The sequence below is a fragment of the Vulpes lagopus genome, chromosome 18, assembly GCF_018345385.1.
Source record: "Vulpes lagopus strain Blue_001 chromosome 18, ASM1834538v1, whole genome shotgun sequence".
Classification (NCBI taxonomy): domain Eukaryota; kingdom Metazoa; phylum Chordata; class Mammalia; order Carnivora; family Canidae; genus Vulpes; species Vulpes lagopus.
The window spans coordinates 5,147,958-5,160,085 of NC_054841.1; the positions used below are offsets into that span (position 1 = coordinate 5,147,958).

The window sequence follows — 12,128 nt, forward strand, 5'->3', positions numbered from 1 at the left end:
GGCTGGCTCTGTGGCAGTGCCCTCTCGTCCCCTTTTGTCTGCAGCCTGTTGAAGAAAAGAAAAAGAAACAGCCAATGTGGCATGCTTGGCCGAGCCTCTACCTCCCCAGCCCACGGCCCCTCTGACTTTATGTTTAATTTCCTCGGGTCGAGAGGAAACATTCTGATGATCCAAGTTAATTCAAAATGTAAATTCCGTCTCCTATCGGCTAATGGCTCTGAGCTCCGCTTTACATAACGGGGAGCAGCTGCCGCATGAGTCACCGGGGCCTCTGGCTCCCTGGTCTCTGCTCTTAATGGTGATGAAGCCCTCGCTGAGCCTCCGACAGCCACAGCCCCTGTGCCCACTGAGGCCAGACCGGAGTTCACCTCTGAGGGCGGGGTGTGCTGCTCACCCAGGGGACCACGGGGTGCGGGGCCTATGCCAAACCGGCGGGGGAAGTTTGGCCAGACTGGTCGGTCCCCTGGGGCCGTGAGATGCGTGTGCCCCCTCGCCCAGATGCGAGAGCCTCAGGCCCTGGTGGAGAGCTTCACCGCCAGCCAGGGGGCCCCACTGGGTTCAGGGAGCGGCCTTCACCCAGACCCCAACAGCAGCCTTGAGCCCTGCAGGAGCCAGCACTTGAATGGCAGCCAAGGCCTTTAGGGGCTGGCTTCCCGTGGCTGCTGCGGGCCTGGAGCTGCCCTGGGCCATGGAGCAGGTGCCTTTCATCTTCCCAGGAGATGGGAGGGCCTCTCTCAAGGCCAGCTGAGTACCCCACTGCCCGTGTCCTTAAAGACCAAAGCAGCCACAGGTCAGGAGTCTCTCTCCCTCTCTCTCTCCTTCCTGGCCTGCAGGGAAGCCAGGCTCTGGTCCCAGATGGAGGATGGAGGGGAACTGGGGACGTGTCGGGGTGGGAGAGCATCCTGTTCCGTCCCACACCGTCCTTCCTGGGGACATGGCACTGACGGAATTGAGCAATATGTGAGCGGCGGATGGTGTCATCAGGTGGGACACACATGGGTGGGGGGCGTTCCGGGGTGGTCGCAGGCATGCTGAGGAGCAGCAGGTGAGCTGTTCGTGAGTGGAGTGTGTTCTCGCGGCCCTGAATGAAGCTCACCCTCTCCACCTCGTCCTTCTCCCTGCACCTGGACCTAAGGGTCTCACCGAAGAGCCACATGGTTCCAACTTCATGGCAGGTTGGAGGTGAAAAGACTTCCAGGGGGCAAGGCAGGGCACTCGGGTACCACTGGGTAAACTGAGGCTCAGAGAGGAAGAGCCCGTCCCCGGACCCTGCCAGGATTCTAGTGGTTGCAGGGGATACTAGTTTCATATCCCCGATCCCACTCCCCAGGCTTCTGCTACAGGGTGATGGGGGATAGGGAAGTGGACCCCCCTGCACGGCGGGAGCCCTTGCTGTTTAGAGCACCCGTGTCCAGACCCGCCCTTATGTGGTGTCATGAGCCCAACCCTCCCTTCCACGGCTGAGCCAGTGTGTGTGCATTTCCCAACCCAGTGTCAGAGCTGGGATGGTCTCTGGCCTCCTGACTCCCGGGTTTCTCTCTCTGCTGAGGACCAGGTTGGGATTGTAGCACCAGACTCGATGCCAATGCAAGCCGGCCTGGAGTCCCAGGCTCCGGGTGGTCCCAGCGCTGCCACCTGCTGGGCTCACGACTTTTGCAGGTGTCTCTTCTCTCAGGCCTGATTCTCCCAGCAGTTGGTTGAGATGTTTTTTATGGTGCTGCTCATGACGACTGGGAGAGGTTCACGGGCCTGCCGTTAGACGACTTTGAACCCCGTAATAAGAAGGTCTGTCCTTCTTCCATCTTCTCCGAAGCCTTCTGGTTGTCTCTGGGAGGGAATCTCAAGGGGGCTGCACCTGCCCCGCCACCTCCCTCACCCCTCAGTTCGCGCTGCCTTCTCGACAAGGCGAGCGCAGGCGTCCAGCTCAGAGCCTTTGGCAGACGACAGGTTTCTAAAGCCAGTGAAGAGATACTTTTGTTTTTGTTGAATTTATTCCCTTTTCCAACCACTTTAAGAGCTATAACTCGCATATCGTCAAATCCATCTGCTTAAAATCCTCCGTTCAATGGTTTTCAATATGTTCGCAGAGTTGTACGACCTTCACCACAATCTAATTGGAGAGTGGTTTCGGCACCCCGAAAAGAAACCCCATCCCCGTTAGCAACCGCTCCTCGCTCCTCGATGCCTCTCCCCACCCGACCCCTGGCAACTGCAAATCTAATTCCTTGTTGTGGTTTTGCCCATTCTGGACACTTACCATAAAGGGAATTGCACAACGGACATGTCTTTTGTGGCTAGTTTCTTTCACTTCATGTCGTGCTGGCATGGTTGCTTTAGCCAGGAATGCCTGGTTTTTTTTTTTTAACTAATGGCTGGAATGCAATGATTTCTTCTAAAACAAACGCCTTTCGATCTAGTCTTTTTTTTCCAACTAAGGGAATTGATCATTTGCTCCAGCTACTACCAGTTATCCATGGGAGGTGGGCCGTTCACTAGAACTTTTGGAAAACACAGTGCAAATCCTGTTGGGGGGGAGGTGGGTGCGCTGGGGGCACCTTTGCTGTTGGTTCTCAGATTGGGGGAACTTTACCTGCCCCTCCCACAGCCACCAAGCCCCTTCCTCCATCCGCCCTGACTGCTTTAAAAACCCCCACTGCACGAAGGCAGTGGGGGGAGGGCGCAGAGCAAAGTCTTTGCAAACAAATGTTCAGTCCCCTCCATTCAACAAACTCAGAGGGACAGCTGTGGTCTCAGCTTCTCTCCGGTCGTTTTGTCCAGAAGCAGCATCTACAACGAGTTTAATTATGCAATTAAAGTCATTTTCCTGGGCTGAACAAATATTTACAGCATATTTTGCTGCAAATTGCTTCGCCTGGAGAAAGGTTCTGCCGAGCGGGCTGGCGCGCCTGGCGCGCGTTCCCACATTTACATAGCCCATTACCAGGGGGCCCTCGGCGCCGAGCAGGTGCCAGACAAGCCAGCCCCCAGGAACGCACGTCGTGCGAAAACGGTGACAGGTGTCAGCCAAGCAAATGTGTTCCTGGCCCCGCCACGGTGCTGCCGCGGACCAATGACGTCCGCTGTTCCTCTGCGGCAGCCCTAAAGCCCAGCTCTGCGGCATCAGAGAAACCTCTGGGCTCTGTCCCGCTGCTGGGCGTGGGGGGGGTGCCCAAGGCAGAGGGAGCACCATGCGTGGAGCAGCTCCACGTCCATCATGCACCTGTCGTTCTTCTGGCCTCTGTGCGGTGGTCCTGGGGGGCGGTCCTTGACAAGAACCCCGGGGTGCAGCCTCCCCCAGGGGCCCCACTGTGTTCAGTTTCCTGTCCACGCCGGGGCAGGAAAACTCAAGGCAAAACTCTAGAAAAGCAGAAGAAAGTCAGGACTTTGTCACCATCTCAAGCTCCCATTCCACCCCAAGCAGAAAACTTCCTTGTAGTTCACCGGGGTAACATGGGCTGACTCAGGGTCTTCTCAACTGGAGGGTACCTGCCCCCCGCCCCCACCCAGCTCCGTGGTTTGGAGGAAAGTTCTGGGTGGTGCTTATGCAGCTGGAAGGCATCAGTGCTGGGGGAGGACAGGGGCCACCAGTAGGGGCAATGACTGCCAGAGGCGATCCAGACTCATGTTTGGGAGCCCCTCAGCTGTGGAACAAGGTCTGGTGGATGCCATCATCCCAAATGCCTGAGCCGGGGGTAGTTGGGGGGCCAGGTGGTGTGATTTCAGCTTCTCACCTCAGGCCGGCCATGGTAATATCAGCCCCAAGTGGAGGGGAGGGCTGGTGCTCTTCCCACCTTGGTCTGGGTGACTGTGTGCCCTCGTCCTCATGGGAGAGCTGCTTGGGTCAGTGTGTGCTCCCCCTACCCTGCCCCCCTCTACCCTGTGTCCCTCCCAGGCACAGCACCCCAGAGCCTCTTGGGAGCCCAGGGTGGTCATCGGTGGGCCAGCTGCCCTGAGGGACAGTGAGCTCCTCGCCCCCCATGTCGTGCAAGCATAGTCGCATTAAAGACCCAGACCTTGCAACCGTGTCCTGCTGTGTGCCAGGCTCCTTACTCACATCATCCCGATTGACTTTCTCAACCCCCTGAGAAGATATGGCTGTTATGCCCATTTTACACTTGAGGAAATGAGGCTCCCAGTTTTGTGCAATCACCCAAGAGTATGCTCCTAGGAAGGCACAGGGTGATGACTCGCACCCGGATCCCGGGACCCCAGAGCCTATGCCGAGCTGGGCTGTTTTGTTTTATCCTCATCAGACCCCAGCAGGCATGTTATTGCCCTACGACACAGATAAGTGTCCCTTCGGGTGACACTGCTGGCCAGAGGCAGAGCTGGGATGTGTCCAAGGTCGCCAGTGTTTACTGCCCCCTGGGAAAGGCAGGAGGGCAGGGGCAGGTGGGGTGAGGCAGGCCCTTTCCCATAGATGATGGAACCTGGTGCCCTATTTACTGCAATTGCTGACCGTGATGGCAGAGGTCACTGATCCGGTGCCCTTTGCAGGGGAGAGGTCAAGGGAGCCTCCGGAGCCTGTGCCCAGTGGTCTTAAAGCTCTGGGAGGAACATGCTGTGTGGCACCCAGAGGGGTGAGTGGGCAGCCTGGGGACCTCGGGGCTGCTGGGCCTGAGGAGAGAGGGCAAAACGTGTAAGCACCTGCAACCCCCAAACGCACCCCTGCCTCACCCCGCCTGCCTGCCCCGCTGCCCCTGGATGCCTCGAGTGAGCTTAAAGGCAGGTTTATTTTCCTTTTTCAATATTTGCTGTGTACCTACTGTGTTCTGGGCTCTAACCCAGGCTCCAGCACTGCTCTGGGGGCCTGAGGGTGGCACCCACGCTGGGATCCAGTGGGAGATCTCAGCCCGAGGCGGCCCCGGGCTCATGTGTGCTGGGGGGGAGCTGAGCAGGAGTCGCACCTGCAAACCAACTTGGCCTTGTCAGTGCTTCTGCCTCGCAGAGACTGAGGCACCACACGGTACTGTGGGCAACTCAGGGCAGAGTGTCCTGATTACTGCATCCACAGTCCCGGCACAGAAGGCAGGACTTGGAGGTGGAGGGAGCACTCTGTTGGTGTAGTTTGAGGAAAATGAGTCAAGGACCAAAGGCAAGGGTTTGCAGTTCCCTGGAGACATTTATTCTGTTCAAGGCATTTCCTCTAGGCTGCTCCCCAGACTTCCAGGGCCTGGAGGCCACACGGTCATACATACACCAGGCCACCGGGCGCATGGATGATGCCGCATAGGAGCGTAAAAACCTCTGGAATGGCCAGCTTTGCCTGCCGATGGCCTAGAACAGGACACCTGGGGCCTGCATCTTAACACCGGGGCCCAAACTACCTGGGAGCCCCTCTCAGGGATCCAGGCAACCGCCTCGGAAGCCAGTGCAGGGGGCAGGGGCAGAGAAACAGAAGCCCGGTGCCCGGGTCCCCGCTCTCCCCAGCCTGGCGTGGACGCTCCCCTGCTTTGTCTCCCTCAGACATTCGGTTTCTGAGTCAGAGCACATGTCAAGCAAGGGCTCTGTAGCGAAAAGAAAAAAACAGGTTCGAAAGCCACCGATTTAAATTAATACAGCAGATAACATTTAATTCCATTAAACGGCTTTTCCCCCTCAGTGGTTTTGACAGTAGAACATGACACTTTGCGGGAGAGCTGGGTCAGCTCTCAGCTCTTTAAAGGGAAAGAAGACTCTGGTTGCCATTTCCCAGCTCCGATGGACGCCCCTGGCCTCAGTTTCCCCAGCTGCGAGACTGGGGTGATCTCGGCTTCGCCTTCCACGTGGAGCAAGGCACAAAGGAGTTTAGGGGAAGGAGCCAGTTTGCAGGTGGTGAAATCAAGGAAAGCTGAGGTGCTGGGGTGTGATGATTAATCCGAGAACACGCAGCTCACAGAGGGGTGAGGGGTAAAGCCGTTCTACCGCCTGTGCGCAGACGGGGACACAGCAAGCCCAGATGCCGCGCTTATCTGCTGAATGCATGTGCCCTGCCCAGCTCCGGGTTTCTTTGCCTTGTTCCCAAACACCCAATCAACGCTGTGAGCCCAGGGATCAGGTGAGGGCTTGAGGCCAAATCACTCCACCTGCTCTCATCAGGGCAGCCCACTGTTGGCGCACTGCTCTGTATACAGAAGGCGCTCCATTAATGCTTGCGCCATGGAACTCCGCTTGGCTTTCTCTCTATTCTCCTCCGTCGTGGATGACAGATGAGAAAAGTGCTGGCCAGGAAGTGTTGACTGACCAAAGCCCGTGAAATTGGCCTCAGTGTAATGTGGAAGCTGAGCCCCCAGACCCAAACTTTTGTCTGACAAAAAGCACATTTGAAATTCTCCCACTCGGTTACACAGGACTTATCGTTTAAAGACACTCACTAGTGGCTTCTAGACAGTAACTGGTGGTTAACTCAGAAACCCAAACTGTGGTGCCACGTCACCCCGGGGTGACATCCTCTCTGCTCATACCTCCCGTCCGGCTCCTTTCTGTTCCTCCACACCCCCTCCCCCAGCTCACTCCATCCTTAGGGACGATCCTGATGCCCCCGACCTCCTTTGGAGGCGATTCGGACCACAAGATGTTCCATCAGAGGGCTCCTTGCTTCTCGGCGGTTCGGATGAGAAAAACCAAGCAAATGAATTCATCTTTTCTACAAAAGTTTATTTTGCAATTTTTCCAAGAAGTGTCAGGGAAAACACTGAAATTACGTAAAGGCAAGTAACAGGAGTATATAAAAATAATTTAAACACACATATTAATAATAAAGCAACATTTCTTTCTAGCAACAACTAGGTCGTCTTGCCCAAGATTTTTCCGAAGGTACTATATACACCTCAGATAACGAGAAGTACACACACACACACACACACACACTCACACACCCATATATACAGCTCAAGTATTTTATCTGTGCATTCCGGCTAACTGATAGAGCTGAAGTGATAAGAATGGGAAAGCCTAACTGCCTAGTGTCCTCAGGATTGAACAAATGTGCATCAGGTAGTGAATTTTGGAGACCTGCTATGATTTCCCTTCCTGATCTCATAGTTACGAGCCTGGAATCTGCAGTCTGATCTGAAAAATGAAAGCATTTTTCATTTGAAAATGAATCGGCTCATCAGTGTGGTCATCACGGTGGGATAGGCTGCGTCCGCTCGGGACATCGCGCTCCCTCCTGCTCCCGGTACATCTCAAGGACTAGAAAAGGGGATGATTGGAAAGATGACGCTCTCGGGTCTGATCACATCTGGCTGATTCTTTGCTTCAGGGCAAGGACCTCTCTCTCGATTTCGTAGGGGAGGTCGGTGTTAACCTGCTCGTCCAGGTACTTCTGGATGTCTTCCACCTCCTTCTCCCAGAACTCCTTGGAGATGTGGAAAAGCTCCTTTGTGTTGATCTCACCTAGGCCTTTCAGATTCAGGCCGCCGTCCTCAGGGACATAGCCTATGGGTGTGAGCTTGGCGCCCGCCTCCCCGTTGATGCGATTGAACATCCACTCCAGCACCCTGGAGTTCTCACCAAAGCCCGGCCAGAGGAACTTGCCTTCCTTGTCTTTCCGGAACCAGTTCACGTGGAAGATTTTGGGCAGCTTGGCTGCTGGGCGCTGGGCCATGCTGAGCCAGTGAGCCAGGTATTTACCAAAGTTGTAGCCAAAGAAGGGCCGCATGGCGAAGGGGTCATGCATGATGACCTTGCCTATGGACAGAGCGGGGGAGGGGGGTGAGAATTGGGTTGGTAAGTGCTCTCATAGGATGATGTTGGTACCATATATCGTTGACATCAGCATGCTGGGTGTCGTCTCTCTCTCTCACTGCACATACAGATAGGCAGAGACAGAGAGAGACAGAGACAGAGAGTCACAGAGCACACCATCCCCCTTTGTGGCTTCGGATCCTCCATTTGATTTACCTTTGTGCTCCGCAGCCGCTGTGGCTTCTGATCGCATGGCCGCCCCCACAAAAACTCCATGCTGCCAGCTGAGAGCTTCGTAGACCAGAGGGACACCTGTAGCAGGAGAAAAGAATTGTCCCTTAAAGGCTTTGGTCCAGACCCGTTGGCTGCCGATGGCATCCCACAAAATGGAAAGACAGGGCAGGACGGTATCTTTCTAACTGAGCTAATTTTGTCCCCCTAAAGCAGAAGTGCGCAAAACTGTCGTCAGAGTTACATCACCAAGGCTGTGCCACAGAAAGGTAAACTGGATAAAGCTACGTTAGGTCAAGGATCCAGAAAGGGTCCAGGTGCCTTGCCAATTATCCGGGATTTTTGGAAACTGGAGCTCTTTGGCACCCTCTGACAAGGTCATGAAAAAGAAGAGATTCCAGGGATGTCCTCTGCTAGGCAACACACCCACGTCCCCAACCTGAACAAAGGAGAGGCTCACCAGTAGGTCGGCGGCCTCCAAAGATAATGCCCTCAATGGGCACCCCTTCCGGAGACTCCCAGGCAGGGTCGATGATAGGGCACTGGCTGGCAGGGGTGCAGAAGCGTGAGTTGGGATGGGCACAAGGCTCCCCTACAACAGCAAGAGAGGAGAGGCCCCTCAGCATCTGGCCCAAACAAGCAGTGCTTGCAGGCTAGAGCCCTGGGGCCTCCGGAGGGGGCTCACCATCCTGGGGGGTCCACTCCTTGTTCTTCCACGAAGTGATCCTGATGCCTGGGGCCAGTGCCTGGTCGATACCTTCCCAGTAAATGCCCCCATCACTGGTCTCGGCCACGTTGGTGAAGATGGTGTTCTTCTGGATGGTCTTGATGGCGTTGGGGTTGGTCTTCACGGAGGTTCCAGGAGCCACACCAAAAAAGCCATTTTCTGGGTTGATAGCTCTTAAATTGCCTGGAAAGTTTTAAAGCAGAGAAGTAGAAGTGAATGTCGAGCAAAACCCAGCAAATACTCTTAGCTCTGGCCAGTCTAATTTTTGCACCAAATTCTCAAGTCCTTTTTTTCTCCCCCCTCCTTCCTAAAAGAGATTTCTCTTGTCTCATCTGAGCATTATTTTCCACTTTGACACTTTTACAACCCTTTCTTCCTTGTCCGTTTTCCTCCAGTACTATTTTAACAAATTTATTGTGTCAACAAGCAGCAACATATGGCCCCATTTCAATCCAGATTCTATATTAAATTAAAGAATGCTTACAGAATACATATTCCTAAGGCTTTGCAAGATGTGAAATAACTAACTGAAAAATCCAAACACTGGATTTGGGAGGATTTGGCACGCCTTGAAAGCCAAAAGCTCACTTGGGTCCAATTCTTATTGTCAACAGTTAGGCCTAAAAGAGTCACCTTGTTGGTCAAACTTCATCCAGGCGATGTCATCGCCCACGCACTCTATTTTCCACCCGGGGAGGCTGGGGTTCATCATGGCCAGGTTGGTCTTCCCGCAGGCACTGGGAAAGGCTGCTGCAAAGTACTTCTTCTGGCCCTTGGGGTTGGTTATGCCCAGGATCTGTTGGGAACAAGATTCCTCCTTAATCTGTTCCTTCCTGTCCTCCTGGTGGTCAGTGGCTCAGTCTAGGAGAGTGCCCACCTCCCCCCAAAGAGAAGGTTCCCAAGATCTATGTCTTTTGGTAGCAAAAGGTACATTTTACATAATAAAGTCTAAAGGAGCTCTATTGGTTCCATTGCATTCAAAAGAGCATTGACAATCATTGGTGGAATTTCTAAATCTGTCCTCCCTGGTCAGGTCTTGCCCGATGGGAGATGCCCTTCCACACATGTTCGGGCCTCCATGCTCCCACCTCCACATCCCACCGTGTGCGTGCAGAACTTCCTGGCCCCTTACCAGCATATGCTCTGCCAACCAGCCTTCTTCCTTAGCCAGCCGGCTGGCCATCCTGAGGGCAAAGCACTTCTTCCCGAGGAGTGAGTTCCCGCCGTACCCACTCCCGAAGGAGATGATTTCTCTGCGGTCGGGCAGGTGCGCAATGAGTGTCAGCTCCGGGTTACACGGCCAGTTGTTCACCAAAGGCTCTGCGCAGGAGGACACATCCAGGGTGAGTGGGCCCTGTCCCCACCTGGGGATCCCCAGAGCAAAGGCCCAGGGTTTAAGGCCAACCTGATTTGTTGTTCGAACTTCTGATTCTGAAATAATACACTTACTTTTTAAAGGCAAAGGACATCCCACAGAATGGAGGCACTTGACGAATTCCCCGTCACCCAGCGCTTCCAGGACAGATGTGCCCATCCGCGTCATGATGCGCATACTGGCCACCACGTAGGGCGAATCCGTCAGCTCGATGCCGATCTTTGACAGAGGCGAGCCCAGGGGCCCCATGCTGAATGGGATGACGTACATGGTGCGACCTGGGGGAGCCAGTCAGTGGGAACTGGTGAGAAATGACCCCACAACCACAGACCAGGTGAGCTGGTTCTCACGGTCCCCGCTAGCAACATCAGGCCCTGGCTACCAGCACCCCCCCTAATTTTGAAGACTGCACTGAAAAGTGAACAGAATGCCAAAATGAAAGTTTTCGTAAATGTGCCACTGGGTTCTGCTGAGCTATCCTCAATCTCAGAAGTGAGCTATACATTTTCAATCCGCTGCCAGTTTCATACATGAATTTAAAGCTATCTGAGGCCACGGGAGTGTTCAGTGCTGTCACAATTACCATTGGGAAGATATAATAATGAGAGGTTTGCCTTTGCCTCTATTTGATTTTTCCTGGTCAAACAAATGTCTCATTCACCTTTCATGCACCCTGGAAATCGGGCATTGAATGCTTTCTCAAAGTCCTCCTCTGACATCCAGCGACCTAGTTGGCTGAGGCCTGTTTTGGGGATGGGCACAGTATCTCTTTGCTCTTGGGTAATGATGACTGTCTTGCTTTCAATTCTGGCCACATCCTTGGGGTCAGTGAGAGCCAACCAGCTGCAAAAATAAAAATTAAAAAAAAAATACACAAGTTAGGAATGGAGAGGGAAGTGCCACCATTGCGCATTGCATCTGTACCTTGGATTCCCTTCAGTCAAGCATCATGTAGGAATGGGCCAGTCCCATTCATTGTCGTGCTCTTTGCACACCTCGCTGATGCCGACCATACTGACGGTTCTCCGTGACTGTGGACAACCACACCAGCTGGGGCAAAGTCAAGGAGACATTTACTAGGCTATGAGCTTGTCTTTTAGGACAGGGCAGGTCTGTCTGTCATTCTTATCAGGGATTTAGCTGGCAAAAAGTGTCTGTATGTACCATCTCATTGCAGACTTGAGTCACTCTATGAATATCATTAAATTGAAGTCTGTATGATTCCAGCCACTTCGTTAAGTGAAAAAGACTTAAGACTCTTAAAAAAAAAAAAAAAAAAAAGAGTCTACAACCCACCCCAGCCGCTGCTGGGTCTCCATCCACCTCTTGCCAGTAGCACTGCAGGAGCTGAGGGGAGGCTGTGAATGCTAGGGCTGGGCGCCGGCTTACCAGTTGTTGAGCTTCCGCAGCCTCTTGATCATGCCCTGTCCCTCCATGTGCTCCAGCAGCTGCTGGTTCTCCTCCTCGGAGCCATCACAGATGTGGATGTGCTCAGGCTGGCACAGCTTCACGCTGTTCTCCACGAATGTTCTCACCGCCTGGGGCAGGCTGTCTAGGGTGCCCTGGATGACTTTGGCTGAGAAGTTGAGGCCATTCTGGAGCTGAGGAGGCATTTCTGCAGGGTTGTGCTAAGGGCCACGGACACCAAGGCTTCCTGAAACAGAAAACACAGGCTCCTTGAACAAAATGACAGACACCCTCAAAGAAACTCAACATGCTTCTTCGGGTGACACATCACGAGACAGCCGAAGGTCTAAGGAGAAAAGGAAACGGGTTGGTGTTACCTCTGTAATTTTTAGAAACGTAAATTAAAAATCTCTACCTACTGTTCTTGTTTTGGGATGACCTCAATGAGAGATCCAAGGGTTTCTTTCGCGGTTCTTCCTGCTGGTAGCCGTGCGTTCCCAGTGGGAAGGCCGTGCTCGCTGTTGGGTCCCAGAGCCTCCTGGTCTTAAATCCCATTGAGGAGAAAGGCCCCACCCCTCGGCTACACCCGGGGAGGCTCGTCTCTGACGTCAGGGGCAGGACTTTGGATCATGGCCACTGTCCGTCATGCTTCTGGACGGGCTCACCACAATAAGCCCCAGGGAGATAATCATTGAACAGATAGTTGTTAATGAGTGCTGG

General features: G+C 53.9%; 1 protein-coding gene across 2 annotated transcripts; it reads right to left on the reverse strand.

Annotated features, from left to right (window-relative positions):
• Positions 1-6,615: 6,615 nt before the first annotated feature.
• Positions 6,616-11,984, reverse strand: PCK1 (phosphoenolpyruvate carboxykinase 1). Of its 2 annotated transcripts, none has more exons than XM_041733259.1 (10): positions 11,828-11,984; positions 11,391-11,655; positions 10,663-10,844; positions 10,076-10,279; positions 9,759-9,946; positions 9,260-9,422; positions 8,585-8,809; positions 8,360-8,491; positions 7,885-7,980; positions 6,616-7,671 (listed from the first exon to the last, which is right to left on the reverse strand). In XM_041733259.1, the coding sequence occupies exons 2-10, from the start codon at positions 11,612-11,614 to the stop codon at positions 7,217-7,219; spliced, it is 1,869 nt and encodes a 622-aa protein (XP_041589193.1). In that variant the 5' UTR covers positions 11,615-11,655; positions 11,828-11,984; the 3' UTR covers positions 6,616-7,216. The 2 variants fall into 2 exon arrangements, with proteins under 2 accessions (XP_041589193.1, XP_041589192.1); XM_041733258.1 differs by having other exon boundaries at positions 11,824-11,981.
• Between the last annotated feature and the right edge of the window lie 144 nt (positions 11,985-12,128).